General features: G+C 45.5%; 1 protein-coding gene across 1 annotated transcript in view; it reads right to left on the reverse strand.

The window, feature by feature from the left end:
• The window catches only part of RNF213 (ring finger protein 213), a 391778-nt gene that overhangs the window by 106331 nt on the left and 265911 nt on the right, over positions 1–19536 (reverse strand). The window contains exons 36-37 of the mRNA XM_078781285.1: positions 6170–6327; positions 3343–3451 (exon numbers count right to left, since the gene is read on the reverse strand). Coding sequence (XP_078637411.1) covers positions 3343–3451; positions 6170–6327 — 267 coding nt within the window. The remainder of the gene's footprint in view (positions 1–3342; positions 3452–6169; positions 6328–19536) is intronic.

The following is a 19536-nucleotide window of genomic DNA, read 5'->3' on the forward strand; positions in this document are numbered from 1 at the left end:
AAACCATCCATACTCCTTCCCACATGTCCATTCAGGTCTCCTCCCACCACAACAACCTCTTCATCTTTCACATTTTCCATCAGCTTCTCTATCGCACACCAGAACTTGTCCTTCTCTTCATTGCTTCGACCAACCTGCGGAGCATATCCCGAGATGACGTTCACCAAGAGCTTTCCAATCATCATTTTCACCATCATCAACCTATCACTCACTCTAGTCACACTCACCACACTGTCTACAAACTCCTCAGAAAACAGGACACCAACACCATTCATGCCCTCCGGGCACCCTTGCCACGCAAACTTGTATTTCTGTCCCTGCCTACCCTTCACCATTCTCACACCACTTCCCTTCCATCTCGTCTCTTGCACACAACATATGTCCACTCTTCTTCTGACCAATACTTCCACCACTTCTCCTGATCTCCGTCATTGTCCCTACATTCCATGTCCCAAACCTCAAAAACCGATCTCCACTTCGGGCTGCACCCTGCCAATATGTAGTTGTAATTGTCATGGTTCTCTTTTTGAGGCAATGTTTTTTATGGCCGGATGCCCTTCCTGACGCCAACCCTCTTCGTCGTCTCTTACGACACGCAGGGATACGGTGTACCTATTCTGACCAGGGTACACACTGGGAAACGTTTAAAACATGGAAATTCTGGGGGGGGGGGGGGGGGGGGGGCGTCGTCAGCATCACGGCTGCAGTTTAAACATATTCCAACAATATCCAAACAGAACCATGAAAAACAATCTGGGAAAAGTCTCCAAGCGAGAACGTGGATTTGAGAAGGAAGGAGCAGAGGCGGGAGAGAAACGAGATACAGGGGGCGGGGCACAAGCCGAGACGAGGAGGAGAGCGAACAAACGTGTCCGGGAGGGGAGAAAGAATCAATATAGAATTCTTTGTCTAGGGAGGTGAGGTGAGGGGGACAAAATAAAATAAAAGAAACAAGCAATGCAGCGGAGGAAATAACCCAAACCGACAAAACACTGACGGGGGAGGGAAGCCCCAAGTTACCAGGCCGCGCACGAGGTACGACTCAGAAAACGATTAACTACACACAAGTTTGTACGAATTACAAACCAATACCAACCAGAAACACACAATAACACGTACACAGCAAAATAACCAGTGGAAATTTGACAAAGACAAGAATGGGAAAACACTTAAACTTCGATGCCATGGAGAGCTCGAAGTACGCTTCACTCGCCCGAGGAACCGGAAATCCGGTAGATATCGGAGACCAGTCCTGAAGTGAAATGGCTGCTTGCAGTCCTTGCCAATCTGCCTGAGTGAACTGCTAGACTCGCCTGTGCTGATGCGGCTCTCTGAGAATAGCTAGAGAGATGTCTCTCACAAGCGTATGATCAGATGAACAAATTGGAGTCGAGGAAGAGTAGAGGAATCAATTTGAACTGATATATCTTTTCCTTGGTCATCCACTGGAAGAGGTTCAGTTTCTTGAACTTTTTGGCTTCATCCTCAGCCAAAACCTTTCCTGGACTGACCATATAACAAAGCTGCATGCAAATCCTGCCATAGACTGGGCATCCTCCTTCAATGCATAGTACACGTTTGCTTTGTACATAGTACACAATGTTTGTTTGCATAGTACACAATGCATAGTACACGATAGTACACGAAACAATGTTCACTGTGTGAATGGTGGAATAGTCCACGAAGCAATGTCTACTGTGTGAATGGTGGGATAGTCCACGAAGCAATGTCTACTGTGTGAATCGTGGGATAGTCCACGAAGCAATGTTCACTGTGTGAATGGTGGGATAGTCCACGAAGCAATGTCTACTGTGTGAATGGTGGAATATCCCATGAAGCAATGTCTACTGTGTGAATGGTGGGATAGTCCACGAAGCAATGTCTACTGTGTGAATGGTGGGATATCACATGAAGCAATGTTCACTGTGTGAATGGTGGGATATCACATGAAGCAATGTCTACTGTGTGAATGGTGGGATATCACATGAAGCAATGTTCACTGTGTGAATGGTGGGATCGTCCACGAAGCAATGTCTACTGTGTGAATGGTGGGATATCCCATGAAGCAATGTCTACTGTGTGAATGGTGGGATAGTCCACGAAGCAATGTCTACTGTATGAATGGTGGGATATCCCATGAAGCAATGTCTACTGTGTGAATGGTGGAATATCCCATGAAGCAATGTCTACTGTGTGAATGGTGGGATAGTCCATGAAGCAATGTCTATTGTGTGAATGGTGGGATAGTCCACAAAGCAATGTTCACTGTGTGAATGGTGGGATAGTGCACGAAGCAATGTCTACTGTGTGAATGGTGGGATAGTCCACGAAGCAATGTCTACTGTGTGAATGGTGGGATAGTCCACAAAGCAATGTATACTGTGTGAATGGTGGGATATCCCATGAAGCAATGTCTACTGTGTGAATGGTGGGATATCCCACAAAGCTGTTCACAGTGTGAATGGTGGGATAGTCCATGAAACAATGTTCACTGTGTGAATGGTGGGATAGTCCACGAAGCAATGTCGACTGTGTGAATGGTGGGATAGTCCACGAAGCAATGTTCACTGTGTGAATGGTGGGATAGTCCACGAAGCAATGTCTACTGTGTGAATGGTGGGATAGTCCACGAAGCAATGTCTACTGTGTGAATGGTGGGATAGTCCACGAAGCAATGTTCACTGTGTGAATGGTGGGATCGTCCACGAAGCAATGTCTACTGTGTGAATGGTGGGATATCCCATGAAGCAATGTCTACTGTGTGAATGGTGGGATAGTCCACGAAGCAATGTCTACTGTGTGAATGGTGGGATATCCCATGAAGCAATGTCTACTGTGTGAATGGTGGGATATCCCATGAAGCAATGTCTACTGTGTGAATGGTGGGATAGTCCATGAAGCAATGTCTACTGTGTGAATGGCTGGATATCCCACAAAGCTGTTGACAGTGTGAATGGTGGGATATCCCGCGAAGCTATGTTTACCATGCGAATGGTGGGATATCTTGTGAAGCAATGTCCACAGTGTGAATGGCGGTATATCCCATGAAGCTCGCTTATAGCGCAGCTAAAATATTTTATGTGGTCGCTAAAAGCCGTGAAAACGTGAAGCGCAGGACCGGGAATGCAGAAGCCGGTCATGCGCGACTCGTATATATATATATATTTTTGCGCAGGCGAAAAACTGCGCATTAGTAGAACACAGGAGCAGGTTGACGCGAATGTAGAAGCAGGTTGCAATTTGTCAACATTTTACAATGCGCAGATGTTAAACGGGTCACTGCTGGTATTATATGATCAGAATTGGAACTGTTCAGCCAAATTAGTTATTTAACTGTCTTACCTGTACCGCAGCAGTAGTTTGAGAAGCAAGGAACGGATGACTGGGCTGCTGTCCAAGCACTCTTCAAAAGGACTGAATTGACGTGTTGCCAGCACACCTGTGGTGAGAACTAGCAGACATTGACATGGTACAAGTAATACCGTGGTACATATGGTTCTTCATGCAAATGTCGTTCAAAATCTCAATTTGATGCTGTTGGATCAGTTTCTTAATGTTAATACAGGATTACCAAATCAACCATTATCTCAACCCTCAGATCAGCAGGCAGCATCCTCTTCACTCTCTGAACACCTGGACAAAATCACAAACTTGTCAAACAAGTGGAACATGTCTTTCAATCCTGACAAATCTCACACTCTCACTTTGTCACTCCGTAAAGACTGTCTGGAAAACCCTCCCATCTACTTTCTCAACAATCCTCTTGAAGAAGTTCTGTCACTCAAGCTTTTGGGTCTCACTATCTGCCATGATCTTTCCTGGGAAAAACCACATTTCCAAGCTGGCCTTCAAAGCCAGTCGCCGTCTGGGCATCCTCCGTCGTGCGAAGTCCTTCCTTGGCACACCTGAGCTCCTCACCACATACAAAGCTTTCATCCGCAGTTCAATGGATTACTGCTCTCTCTCCTCTGGGCTGGTGCTCCTGCCTCACACCTAGCTTCACGCGGTTGAAACCAAAGCTTTCAGAATCATTGGTATCTCCCGTGATGAAGCTGATTCTGAGGGCCTTTCTCTCTCTCACTGCAAGCAGGTAGGTGGTTTTTCTGTCTTGTACCGACTCCTCTCCGGCCTAGCTCCCCCTGCTGTCTGTGCTCTGTCCCTCAAATATTCCTGCAGGACACACAGGATCTGTCAGCAACCCTCTTCTGGTGAAACTGCCAAAATCAAGACTCTCTGCTCACCTTCTGTGGTGAAAATGAAGAAGAAGAAGGAGAGCCTTCGTAGGCGTGGGGCATATTGGATGCCTATTTATGGGCGAACGCTCGGTCAGCGAGAGGGTCAGTATCTTGTCTGCTGAATGAGCTACGCAGAGATGAGCGCTGGATCGGTAAGAAGTGACTGGGATTGATGCCTAATGTCTTAGAATGCTTGATTTTTCTTTATAATGCTTTATTAGCTTTGTAGGACTGATGAAATTATTGCCTGTTGCTTAGGATGCCAAAAATCGATTTCAATAAAGCCTCGTATCTTGAAGTGAGGTCTGGAAGCTTTTTCAATACACCCTCACTCTTTCATTCCTCTTTTCTCCCACCCCTGGAATAAACTCGCACACTCTCTTCAATCCCACTCCTCTCTCCAGGTCTTTAAAACAGCCGTTCACCACCATCTGTTATCTTCCCCCATCCAAAATCTTGATCTTTTCTACCCCTGTTAAAACACCCCAAATCCACCTCCGACTTCTTTCCTGAAATTCCTAGTAGTGTTCATTTGCTTTAAACAGTGTACCCCTTCCCTCCCCCTCCCCGCCCCCTTCCTGCCACCGGCCCTCTCCCTTCCACAGATCTACCGACGTCCCTGTTCTCTACTGTTGTGATTGTATGCTTTCCTCTCTCCCACCTCTTGTCTCCCGCTCCTTTTATTTATTGTATATTTTACGGTTCCGTGCTTGTTTTCGTATGTAATATGTTAGCTCTTAAACGAGCCTCGATCTTGTATGCAAAAAATAAATAAATAAATAAAAACCACATGCAGGTCATTCAAAAAGTGATCTCAGTACTTCATGGTTTCACAAGTACCACAATGCATTTTTTCTCTTCCATAATATACCATAAAGTCTTCTTTTTGGAATTGTGAAATATACCAATGCTCAATATTATGCAGTACAGTATATCCAAATATTTTAACTGTGCTCAGTGGAAGTCATGCACATTACAATTACCACATTCTGCATTAGAATCTGGTGATTTCAGGTTCAAATCCTGACTCCATCGGAAAGGCAAATGCAAAATAGAGTGTATTCCTTGCTTCAATGACAGCTACTATAGCAACACCAATAGGCTATCTTAAGGGGGTGCTACAATGCATACAACTTGGAACTTATTCACAAATGTTTATTTCATTTTATCACTGCAATCCTCTCCTCTCTCTCTGTGTTGGCTAAAGTGCCCCAAAGCATTGTCTTTAGGCCTGTATTGTTCCTTACTTACACAACCAACTTATCTGGTGCCCTGCAACAGCCTCTTTTCCTTTCTGCAGACGACTCGGTATTACTCGTATGTCATACTGACACACCACTGACAGGCAGACAGACAGTATCTGCATCATGTTCTTCTGACCTGGTTTGACAAATGGAACATATCTTTCAATCTTGTTATTCTAATCGTCTCTTCCTGTCGTTCTGGAAGGATAATCAAGCATACCCCACCTGTCTATTTTCATGGTCAGCTGCTAGAAAAGGTTCATATCTTGAACTTCTCAGTCTCCCCATCCGCTATGACCTCGCTGTCGTCTGCCAGTCCAGCTAGTGCCCACATATCTTTCTATCCCCAATGCTTCTATGGGATTAAGTCGGGGCTATGGGCATGGTCAATGCATTTTCTCAATGTTGTTGTCATCAAATAAATTCCTCACATAAAGTAACATGGCACAATGTGTTGTCATGCTTGTAGACACAAGGGGTTCTCACCATAGCATTGTAAAGCGGGTAGCACAGCACCATCCAAAATCTCACAAGACAACTCGTAAAGGTAAAGGCGAACAAAGTTTTGCATTCGGAGGAACATAATTCACATGCAAGTTCAGAGGTTAATATCAAATCTAGGTGTATTGTTTCAATATTTTTGGTACGTACATGCAGTGAAAGTATTGCTAGTCACAAATCTGAGCTTACCTGGATCATGTTCTGCTGAGTTGAAAACCAAGGATAGAATTTTATGAATTACTTCTGTGGATGGAGGAGCTTCCACACCAAAGCAGAACTGGGACACAACATCCAAGAAGAAGCTGCTCAGAAGCTTGCGGAAATGGTCATGTTTGTCAACCACCGCTCTAGAATGACAGAGGAATGGTATGTTGGTGGAATGCTTAAATCTTGCTATAATTCACCAAATGTCCGTCCATCTCTGTCTGTCTGTCTGTCCGTTCAAAGGTACCGCAAAAACGGCTGAACCGATCGCAACAATATTTTGGGAGGGTAATCCTGGGACCCACTGGAGTAAAATAGGCTACATTGTTTTCCCAATTTCAGCTTTGGTCTCCAGCATTTTCAGGTTTGGACTCCTGCATATCGTTATTTTCCCGGGTGCCGCACAAACGGCTGCACCGATCGCTGCACGGCTGCACCGATCGGACTCGGTGACCTCGGACAAAGACCTTTTATAACGACATGGGTTGAATCCCTGCTTGAGAGAATTCCAACCCTCTCCCCGCCATCACGGTCGTCTCTCCAACTCACAATCCCACGAGATATGCTGAAAAGACGACCCAAAACCAATTATCTTCTTTTTGATTCATATATAAACATCATTAAAAGTAAATAATGACCTCGGCCAAAGTTCAAACAACGTGGGTTTAATCTCTACATGAGAGAATTCCACATAGCTATTTGGGCGGTGTATAAGCTAACAGAACACTGTCTCCATCGATCTTGCCAAGGCCGTAACACCTATCGGCTCAAAATCCTTTTAACTGTTGACTTGGTAGTTTTTACAATGAAGGAAACACATATGGGGAGTATATACGACATAGCGATTGTGAATGTAGCGACAGCTCTGAGGCATCTTTCGCTTCGCATCGAATTATACATTACGTTCATTCATTCATTTAATGATCATTACGCTCATTCTTACGCTCATTAAACGTTCATTAAACGATTCCGAAAATAAAAACGAAAAACATTACGAAATTACGTTCACACCGTCACATCAAACACTACCGTGAACACAAACATCGTCACAATATCGTCACAATGAAAACATCGTCAAACGTCACGTTATGTAATTCAAACCGTGAACACATCAAATATTGGAGAGCCCATTGCCCAAATTTGAAACACGATGGAATAATATTTACCGATATGAACAGTGATGTGGCTTTTATTGAAATTCTACAAATACTGTTTAGATTTTGATGATTTGTGTGTGATATGATTTAACGGATGTTTATATAAATCGTTTAAAAAAAAAAAGCCTTCAATTTCTGATATTTTGCCTTTTAATTTGGGCCTCCCAATTGAAGCCCCGCCCATAGGGCAGGTACCGTTGCTAGTATGAAATAATGTGATAGATCTTCTTTGAGAAAGACCAACAGCCAGCTAGATATCGATCGGTCAAGACCGAGTTTAACAAGTTTCAAATATAATTTATATGGCGAAATAGTGTTAAAGCCGACCTGAAATCAATAAATAGTAATCGGACAAATGTTGAAGTTTTATTATCCAAGTGCTGCAAAACATTCAACATCATTGTTTTACGGCGTTTTCATGCTTGCATGTGCAAGCCGGAAACATTGTGTACAGTAAGACAAACAGCGTCATTTGTTGCTACGATAAGCAATCTGAAAAGGATCTAACGAAGTCGAAAAACTAGATTTTACAAATTTCAGAACAAGGCGCTCAAATGATTTCATGACAACAGACGTTCAAGGCTATGGGACGATAATCATTGAGACACGTGATTGGAGTACATTTTGGCACAATAATTATCACAGATTGTTTAAAACACCTTGAATTTATCATAGATTGCAATCATCACAGATTGAGAGTTCATCTGCACGAGACCGCAGGAGATGGCCAGATATGCCAACTGAACCCGTCGCTTTACCAACTTTCAGACCAGAAAGAGATCGCTTGGTATCGTGCTCCACAATCACAAATGCTTGGGGAAGATCGCCACACTTCTTGCGTTCACCGACAACATGGCATAAAAATGGTTGAGTTGATCTGGCAGGGTCGTATTATCCAGAAGCAAAGTTTTGATCCTTGGTTTGAACGCTGTAATCGCATTACTATCCTGCCAAAATAGTTTTGGATTGGAAGAAGAAATATTAATTTCTAATTTCTCCTGGAAAGCATCCTTCACAGATTCAATTGCCACCGTTGGAGTCCACTGTGGGACAAGTCTTTTCACTGACTTTTAATGCTTCAATCGCTGACGGTATGGAGGTACTAATGGATCATATTATGATCTGATTCGACTAGAGAGGCTCGACGTAGTGAACAATAAGCATCTTTTTTAATCGTGTAACAATGATCCAAAACCTTATCATGGCGACTTGAACAGGTGACATGCTGGTAAGTATTTGGGAAGACACTTCCTTCGTTTGGTATGATTAAAGTCTCCTGCTACCACAGAAAATGCCCCTGAGTTCGCATTTTCATGTGTAGTAATGATATCAGAGAGTTGTTCGATGGCAGATGCAGCATTAGCGTCCAGAAAGATGTCTACAGCAATGAGAACCAATGATGAAATCTCACAAGGAAGATAAAATGGATGACATTTTACGACTAAAGTTTCCAGTTTTGCGGTACAGGAATGTGATAACACCTTTGTATTCGTACATCACGTGTAATCGACTAGATAACACAGTCGTCCACCTTTCCTTTTACTTATTGCGTCAAAATCACAATCCGAGCAGTGCAGCGTAAATCCGGGGATCCGGATAACAGCATCAGGTACAGTGAAGTCGAGGCAAGTTTCGGTAAAAATCTATACAGAACAGTCCCGGAAATCTTGCAGAGTTTGTATGTGGCATGACATGACAACTCATCCATTTTGTAATGCAAAGATCGCACATTAGCCAGGAAGATGCTGGGGAGAGGTGGGCGATCTCCGCTTCCCGTAGTCTTGTCAAAATGCCCCCTCTTCCACCCTTTACGGTTGGTCGAGAGATGTGGTGTTTTTCCCCCCGCGATAGCTCGAGTCGGCTATAATTTCATCAGGGAGATTCAAACGTAGAACAGTGTTCAAACTAACCTCACTGAAATTGCTATGAAGCATCAATAATTCCTCCTTAATGAAACACAAATGTCCACTGGAGTACTTAAGAAAAGTCAATAAAAAAAATAAAATAAACAGAGCACTCAAGATCATGTCACCCTTGACAGGCGCCATCTTTCTCCGGAAATAGTCGACAGTAATTCTCGTGCGATTTCACGAAAGCACACCTCCTGGCCTTGGCCTTACCAATAAAGCAGCATAACGCCAGCACCAACAATATTACCAGATTCGAACGTTGTTGTTGCTGGCGTTATGTTTCTCAGGCCATTACCGTTTCAGTCCACTACCGGATTCAAACTATTAACCGATTTAAACGTTTTTACCGGATTCGAGCCATTAACCGATTCAAACGATTACCAGATTCGATTTTATTTTACAGGTTTCAAACCATTAATGTATTCGAACCATTGCCCTATTCACATCTTACATTATGTTTCTCAGGCCTTTGCAGGATTCGAACCATTATCGGATTACCATGCTCCATAATTTACCCTATTTACACATTCACATCCGCCTTTTGTACAAAGAAATCACAACACCCCCCATTTTTGTAATGATACAACCCTAACTTTGAATCTGGTAAAGTGTGCTAACTTCACGGACATCTGTGCAAGGTGATAGAAATAGTAATTACAAAAAAAGTGAATTCGGATGGAAAGGAGTTTGTAAACATCGACATGACACATTGATACGTAGCACGGAGTTTAAACTGTAAAACGTGGTTCTCGTTCGTCGCGGTTCTGAAAGTTGCTTCTCGTGATCTCACGAGTTCGTTGTATTATAATTTATATAAAATACAACCAAATGGAGCATTAAAACGTTTTTTTTGAGGGTGTCATTTGGCACCCCATCCACTGCGCACCTGGTGCGATCGCCTCCTCCGCCACCCTCCCCCCATCATATATATATATATATATATATATATATATATATATATATATATATATATATATATATATATATATATATATATATATATATATATATATATATATATACATATATACATACATACATATATACATACATACATACATACATACATATATACATACATACATACATATTGTTGCGGATATGGGATTTGCATCCATCCATATCCGCTTGTAAATATTCCCCTATTTCCTCAATACTTCCCAACTATCCGCAATCCCCCATTCCCTAGTCCCATTTTCTGTAAACAACACTCTGTAGACCCGACCTCCCCCTATTTCCCCCATTAAATGTCGCACCCAGGTTCACCGCATCTCATGTAAGACAACTATAGGACATCTTGCTAGTTATTCTTAGTCTATGTCAGTTAAGGACTCGTTTCCATTAATTCTGACTCTTCGTTGCACCAGAATGTGATTGTATGGCACCGTTAGGAAGTTTAGGACCTCCCAATACCTCCCCGCAGCTCTTCCTCACGGTTCAGCAACAACAACAACAACAGCAGCGGCGGGCGCGGGGAGTGTGCGTCCTCACTCCGGCTTGGTTGGTAGGGGGTGTTGGGAGGGCACCAGGCCTTTCCAACGAGCCGCCATCGAACATGTGCTCGACGGGGTTACCAACCAGGGGCTCCCTGTCAGCTCCTCGTCAAGGGCGGAGCCCGGTAAACCCCGCACCCAATAGAAGCGGCGGACCGGTCCCATCTGGGGCGGAGCCAACCAGCCGAGGGCGTGTCACTCCCCGCTGAGCATGCGCAGGAAGAGGGAGGTGATGTCAGATGCGCGCTGAGCTTGGAGCAACAAAGACGCCACCTCCGCGCGCTGTGAGGCCTCCCTGCATCTCTTGGACCGTGCTTGATCCTGTCCCCGAGCCAAGGTGCACCTTGTGCTATCGAACTACCTGTCCTTCCCTGCCATCAATCCCTGTGTAAGTCAGCGTTGTCCCGTTTGTCTGTGGTCTGTCTGGAATAAAATAAGATTGTATTTAAGTGCCTATCTCTTCTGTGCCTTTACCTCACTACCTTGTAATCTACCCCTTTTCTCCCCCACTGTAATTATATCCTCCTCCGGAGGTCTTGAGAACTGTACCCCTTGCGTCGTTTCATCTATCCCAGTCGTTGTGTCCTTTCCATCATTGATTTAGCATAGCGCGATTTGGTCAACGTTGGGTGGAATCGGGGTCTAGTCGGGGAATAACTGTTAGGTCGCGGTAATACACCACCGCTCGGTCGAAGTAACATCTAACCGCGATCCGTAACAATTGGTGTCGAGGAGTGAGATTCGAGGCCCGAACCAAATTAAAAAAAAAAAACATCTAGGAAAAAATTTGGTCAAAATTATAAAGACACCGAAATTTGATTTTGTTTTACAAAAAACCCGAATTTTGAAAGTCGCGCTATGGCAGATCAAGACGGCTGGGTTCCGGTAGAGGAGAGTGAGGCAGGGTCGATCCAGGACCAAATTGAGGGACATGAGGAGAGCGAAGCAGTGAGGGCGGCAGGTTCGCAAGATGGCGCTCTCGCGCACGAGGTTGCGGGCGCGCAAAATGGCGCCTCGCACATGGCTACGGCGGCCGCACCCGCTGCACAAGTGGGAGGGATGGCCCAAATGCAGGCCCTCATGGAGCAATTTATGGTACAAATGCAGGCGTCCCTCAACCTGCAGAAGGACGAGATGAGGGCTAATAGTCAGCAATTGGGGAACCGGATGGATGCTCAGAGTGAGCAATTGGGGGTAATGAGGGACGAAGCGAGGGGTACCGGTGAGGGGTTAGACAATGGGATAAAAGAGGTAAAGAATGGGTTAACGGGGGTAGAAAACAGAATGGCCGCTCAAGAGAATCAAATGGAAGGGATGAAAAAGGGGTTAGAGGGGTTAGAAAACAGTATGGAAGGCAAATTGAGGGACATGAGGGACCAAGCGGAAAGGGAAGTTTAAAAAATGGGGCAGCAGATAGAGGGGGTCAGAATGGGGGTAGAAACTAAATTGGATGCTCACAGGGAGGAAATGGAGCAGATGAGGGTGGCATCTGGGCAGGAGATGCAAGTGATGGGAGAAGAGATCAGAAGAGGTGTGAGTGAGGTGTATGTACCTTTTGACAGTTTTATTGGACCGCTCGACATACAAGGACAAAATGCATGAGTTGTTGAATGATACGAACACCTATGAACGTATAACGAAGGATCCAATGAAGAAGGAAGAATGCACGTTAAACTCGCTGCTTGCAAGGTTAAAAAGAACAGGGAGACTATCGAGCACAAACTACCAGCGATTGTATAGCAGCAACGGCGTCGCTCCCAGAGTGTATGGGTTACCAAAAATCCACAAAGAAGACGTTCCATTACGGGTCATAGTGTCGTGTATCAATGGACCATCTTATGCATTGTCCACGTTCGTGGCCAATATACTAAAGTACATCGTGGGAAAAACCGACCGAGGATTGCGCAACAGCTCCGAGTTTGTGGACAAAATAACACACACCACGATCCATCCACACGAATCCATGGTGTCCTTTGACGTCATTTCGCTATTCACTAACGTGCCCACAACCCTGGCGGTTGATGTGGCGAGACAGAGGCTAATGGAAGATGATTGCTGGAAACAGGCCGCCGACAAGTTGAATGTTGATGACGTTTGTCACCTCCTCAGCACTTGTCTGTCTTCCACCTATTTTGTCTTTGACAGCACATTTTACAAACAGGTGTTCGGCACTGCGATGGGCTCCCCGGTGTCTGCGGTGGTTGCCAATATGGTGATGGAAGAGCTGGAAACACGCACCATCCCATCCCTCCCAACACAGCCACGTGTCTGGTACCGCTATGTCTGACACTTTTGTCATCTGCCCCAGCACGGCTGTTAATGCAATCCAGGAGGGCATCAGTGGAATGTTTCCTTCCATCAAATTCACCTGTGAGGAAGAACAGGATGGGTCGCTTCCATTTTTGGACGTCTTGGTGAGGAGGAACCTCAATGGAAGCTTAAGTACCGCATTATATAGGAAACCCACCCAGACCGAGCGTTACCTCGATTTCACGTCTTGCCATCCGCTGCACCATAAAAGAGCTGTGGTGAATACACTCGTAAAAAGGGCAAGGAATATACCGTCCACCTTGAAGGGCAAAAGGAGAGAGATCAAGCATCTCAAATGGGTATTGAAAGCCAATGGCTACCCAGACCACCTCTGCCCAAAAAATGAAATGGTACTGGCGGCCCCAAGAATCCAGGACGTGCCACAGGAACCACCTAAGGGCTTCTGCGTGCTACCATTTGTGCCACGGGTATCTCAAAGGATTGGCAGGATTTTGAGACCGGTCGGGGTGAGGGTCAACTACCAACCTATATGCACCTTGAGACGTGCACTGACCAAGGTCAAAGACAAAAGACTGAAGAATGATTGCACAGGTGTGGTATACACCATTCCATGTGACTGTGGTGGAGAATACATAGGCGAGACTGGAAGAACCTTAGGCCAGCGCATTAATGAACACCACAAGGCCTTTGAGTGTAATCACCCAGAAAGATCTGCTATCGCCAAGCATGGAATAAGGGCGGGCCATGTTCCTCTATGGGACAATGTGAACGTGCTGGCGGCATCCCCGAACCGGGCCAGGAGGCGAATACTGGAGGCCTGGCTCACTGGCCAAACGCGGGCACCATTGACAGAGGAGACTGTGGCGTTACCACAGGCATACGGACCTCTCATGCATAAGTACACCAGAGACACACCGATGCGTGGAGGAGGACAAAGACAAAGTGGGACATAGCCGACACAGGCAACACGGACAACAAAACACAATACACCGCTCAAACACGCACAAAACACTTGCAACATACGCCGAGCATGGGTCCATGGTCACGAGGTCTCGCAACGCAGCTTTGTGATTGGTTGATAGAATAGGCCCACCCCTCCCCCCAGATATATCTGGGAGGAGGTGAACAAGGGAACTTCTCTTGATGAAGGCTAGTGGAGGCTCGGCGCACGCTGGGCTGCTGGCCAAAACGTTGAGTTTTTAAAGACAAAGCTATAGGTTGGAGAACGGAAAAATGGATATCGTGGATATATATATATATATATATATATATATATATATATATATATATATATATATATATATATATATATATATATATATTGTTGCGGACGCGGTTAAAGATGTTATTTACCGAGCGGTTGGTATTATCGCGACCGAACAGTTATTCCCCGACTAATACCCGATTTGCCCCAAACTTTGGCCGGATCGCGCCACCGCTATTCAATCGGGAAAACTCTAAAGCGACCGAATACAAAGAGGAAAAGGAATAAGACGAGGAGACGTACAGAAGAGTAATTGGATTTATTATTTACACATATAATCAAGAAGAAAGTAGTCACGTTTATTTACAGACGAGATTAGATACACAGTGCAACGCTAGCTTACCTACAGTCTTAATTAACCCAGGGACAGAACAAACACGGACAGACTTACGCGGGGAATGATGATAGGGATGGCAGGTGATGGATGGCTTGTGGGATAGGGAGGTCCAACTGGTCCTGCAGCTGATCGACTCGTGGGCAGCCGCCGCTCCTTCGCGGCCCTGCTCCAAACTGCCGTCCAGGCCTCACGCTGCTGTGGCTGCAGTTTCGGTGGCTCCAGCTGCAGCAAATGCAGTTTCAGTGGCTCGAGCTGCAGAGAGTGCAGTTTCGGTGGCTCAAGCTGCAGTTCAACCCTGGACTTCTTTCGCAGTTTCTCTGTCGTCAAAGCTCATCTCCCTTGTCTGCTGCTCATCATCTCCCTTCTCTGCTCTTGGGAAACGCCCTGCCGTGGGTAATATAGGCCCCACCCCTCAACCTTCGCGAACCTCCTCGATGTTTCTTTCCACACCCTCTCCAAGTCCAACCCCTTGTTCGTGGTTGGTTGAGTGGGGCTGACTCACTCCTCCCCTCAATGACGAGGTGGGGACCCGCCTTTCTTCCCCAACCCTGCCTCGTGGTCAATGGCGGCAATTGGAGCGGAGGTAGTTTCCAATCGACGAAAAGGGGGAATGGAGGTTTTGGGAATGGGAATGAAGGGAATCTATCTCTTTCACTTGGTGCAATGGAGTACAGTGGTACCTCGGCTTACGAGTGCCCCAACGTACGAGTTTTTCGGGATACGAGCCGTCGCTCGGGCGGTTTGTTGCTTTGGGATACGAGCCGAGATCCGATGTACGAGCTCAAAAAATTTATTTTTTTGAATTTTCCGGTTGTGGCTTCCGGTTCCGGTCACGCGGTTATCTTGCCGTGAAAGCATCTCTGCTTGGATATAAAACACGCAATCGTCGAAATACATGAGCGAGGAATCTCCTTGCTCCAGCCGGTGACGTCATCGGCGGGGATCCCCGCCTCCAGAGTGGCTGGTCACGTGACCGCCAAAGCGTGTCGCGCGTGCGGGTATAATGAGCTACACCTGTGGATCACGTGACCACGGAAGCACGCCTCGCTTGAGAGGCATGGCTTTCGGTTTGCGTTTTGCTTTATAAGGCGCGATAAATGGGCTTTTGAGTGTTAGCGGTTCATGGCGTTGACGGTTCATGGCGGTTCATGGCGGTTGACGGTTCATGACGGTTCATGACGGTTCATGGCGTTGACGGTCAAAAACCCATTACATCAATTTTACCAGGCACTGTACAGTAAGTACAGTGGACACCAAATGCACGGTGGAAGGCTAGAAGTAGAAGATCGTCCAAGACAAGTGAGAATAAGCCATACTTTGGAGGAGATGACGTCATTCGCTGGTCCGATAACCAAAGATGTGGTATAAAAAACCAGGTGAGCTAACAATGCAGCAATGAAGGAATTCGGCCAAGGCACCGGCACACAACGACCTACCTACATCGAAAGACTCAATGCCAATGGTGACAGAAGCCAAGACGGCCGGCTTAAACACCGCCGAAAGACCACGGTGTACCAACTTACGATGCAGAACATCTTGCACTTAATATGATGACAACAGGTGCCATCCTCTGACGTACCATTACAGGTACAGGTACAGTACACGTGAGCACAGAGCAAAAGTTCACTGAAACCGAGATTAAGAAAAAAGAAAAAACACCTCGTGGTCCGTGCTCGATATCCGAGTTTCAATCTTTTCAAACACATGATGCTCTCGGTCACGGTATCTCCTGCGAGCTGCTTCTCCTTCAACCACACAAACAACAACTTCTCCATATCTTCATGGATAGAGGTCCGGAGCTTTGAAATAATCGTAACGCCCTTGGCTGGCGTTATAGCCTTTATGGACTCCTTCTGCTTCAAAATCGTACATATCGTAGAAGGAGTACGATCGTACTGCCTCGCCAAGTCGACAACACGCACACCTCACCTGGCATGCTCTTCTCCTCTGCTTAATAAAACCAGTTTATTTCTTTACATTCTCTTGTATTATGTACAGTATATACGAGGTCGTGCTTGTTTATACATTATTTGTTATTTATAAAGTACATTTTTGTTATTTAAAAGCACCTAACAAAAAAAATTGGTGTTTTTTTTTTGAGGCTGGAACGGATTAATAGCATTTCAATGCATTTGAATGGGAAAATTTGCTTTGACTTACGAGCGATTTGGCTTACGAGCTCCGTCACGGAACGGATTAATCTCGTAAGCCGAGGTACCACTGTACTTCTATTAATGGGAGACACAGCCTTACCCTAAAACACAGAATAAGATATAACTATCGAACAGGGGTATTCTATGATTGGCTGACGTGTATGCTTGTGGACTAATTATGGGACGCCCTTTTGACCTTTACACAGCTCCGGAGGCAGGAGGCGCAGACTCAAGCAATATTCATCACCAATTTACCACAATACAACACAATCAAAAAAAATACAGTCCTCATATCCGCAACAATATATATATATATATATATATATATATATATATATATATATATATATATATACATATATATTGTGAGAAACCACCTGTTCTCACCCAGATTTGGTGCCCCGCCCACCGCGTGACGGGACCTCCTTGGAGCCTCACGCGATTGGTGGAGGGTCAGGGAGCGCGGTCGCCATCTTATGCGACGCACACGGCTCGAAGGCTCCGAGTGGGAAATATCAAAAAGGGCTTTCCTTGAAGCCTCACGACAGCCGAGTTGGGCTGGTCGATTACCGTTCTGTATTTTACGAGCGAGTAACTCCAGAAGAGAACGAGTGATTCCCGGCTTCGTGTTGGAACTACTGGCCGACCGTTCCTGCCGGCCTTGTGCGGTATTCCATCCTGGTATCCTCCGAGTCCCGGAGCTCGTCGATTGGAGCCGCGAGTGATCTTACCTGCGTCCTGTTGGAGCGTCTGTTGCCGACAGTTCCTGCAGGCTTGTGCAGTGTATTCCATTTTGTTACCTTTCATGGTTTTTGTGATCGAGCCAATAAATAATCGTGCCTTACCCCTAGAAGGCCGATTAAAACACAATTGTGTTTATTGCGTCTCTTTTGGTTCACTACGTGGATTACTTGAAGCCCGGACATTTACGTCCGTATTCCGTGCTGGGATACATTCCACAGACGGGATCGCGACAATATATATACATATACATACATACATACATACATACATATATATATATATATAGGCGAGTATATATATTGTTACAGACGCGGCTTTAGATGTTATATTGACCGAGCGGTGGTGTATTTAACCGCGTCCGAACAGTTACTCCCCGATTAGAACCCGATTCCACCCGACGTTGACCAGATCGCCCCACAGATATTCAATCGGGAAACCTCTAAAGCGACCGAAAGAGAATGAAAAAGAAGAAGAAGAATACGGAGGAAGAACAGATTTATTATACACACACAAGCAATGGATGGAAGAAGCAGTAACACAGCGAATCGTTAACTTACACTATTCATTTTTACTTAACCCCAAGACAACGAGCAGGACAGGACGTTCACACTTACACAGGGGATAATGCAGGCAGGTAGGGCTTGAGGTGGATTGCTTGAGAGGGAGGCAAAGTCGGGAGGCAGCAGCTCGCAATTCCTCGCGGTTTTGGCGGGAAAACCCTCCGTCGTGTATCCGCTGCGGTAGACGTCACGCGCTGGTTCGGCACACCTGCTCCTCTTCTTGTGGTGGAGCCGTCTCCCTCCTTTCAGCGCGTCTCTCCAAAGCTGGTTTCCTTGCCGAGTACCTCTCCTCTTTGGCTTGGAGCGTTTCTCATCTCACCGCTCCTCTTGGTGCAGCCTCTTTGCTCATCTCCCAGGTCATCTCCCAAGGCATCTGGTAAAGCAGTCCCTTACAGTCGCTTTTATCACCTCGGGCGAAATCAAGCCGCCGGCTCCGAGGGCACGCCTACCGGGTCGCTTACCGCGGTGCTGATTGGCTGTTAGGGTTGGTTCACTCCTTCCCTCTTATGACGAGGTGGAGACACGCCTTTCTTCTCCGACTCAAAGCACATGGGCAATGGCGGCCTGCGGGATTGAAAACAACTCCCCTTTTGAAAGGAACTTTGGAGAGCGGAGATGTTTGGGGAAATTGGAAGGGCCTACGCCTATTTTGTTTGATACAATGCAAAGTCAATCTAGTGGGAAACACATATTTAGCCTACATGGAATAAGGAAATACACTATTTAAAAGATATATCGTGACCTGCGTGTAAGTTTCATGGAATTAACTAGGAGGACGGCTGCGACCATTATTTACATTACGAGGATGTTACCATACTTTTGTAACGTTCACATTGTAACGTTTCCACATTCGTTACACTTCCTCCAAAATTGTTACACTTCTCAAAAACCGTTACACTTCTCAAATTCGTTACACACTTCTCAAAATCGTTACAATATATATTGGCGAGTATATATATATTGGCGAGTATATATATATATTGGCGAGTTTCGTGTCAGCCATTTGAGGTGGGGTGTAGAGGGTATATTGGCAATACCTTTTCTGCATTTCTTGCTAGGCTGGGAGTGTGTGGGACAGAAAGAAGGAGGATGTGTGACAAGGTGGCCCAGGTTGCCTTAGAAAGGCTCATTTTTGATATGGAGGAAGTTTATGGAGGCACGTCGAACGGTGTAGGTTGGTTATTTTTTTTTGGTTTTTTTTGTTGTAGTTACCATTATTATTTCTTATTTTGTGTATATGAGTGAGTGGGTGAGGGTGTGTGTTTTTGCATGAATTAATTTTTGCATGAGTGTGTGCTTTTGTGTGTTGAGTGGTGTATGATGTAAGGGTAGGTGGTTGGTTGGTTGGTGTTGTGTGTGTACGTGTGTGTACATGTGTGTATGGGTGTGTATGTGTGTGTATGAATGATCTGGTGTGTTTTGTTTGTGAGTGGTGAAGGGTATAAAGGTGGATGTTTGCGTGT

Source organism: Myxine glutinosa, chromosome 7 (genome assembly GCF_964187855.1).
Source record: "Myxine glutinosa chromosome 7, kmMyxGlut1.1, whole genome shotgun sequence".
In the NCBI taxonomy this organism is placed as follows: Eukaryota; Metazoa; Chordata; class Myxini; order Myxiniformes; family Myxinidae; genus Myxine; species Myxine glutinosa.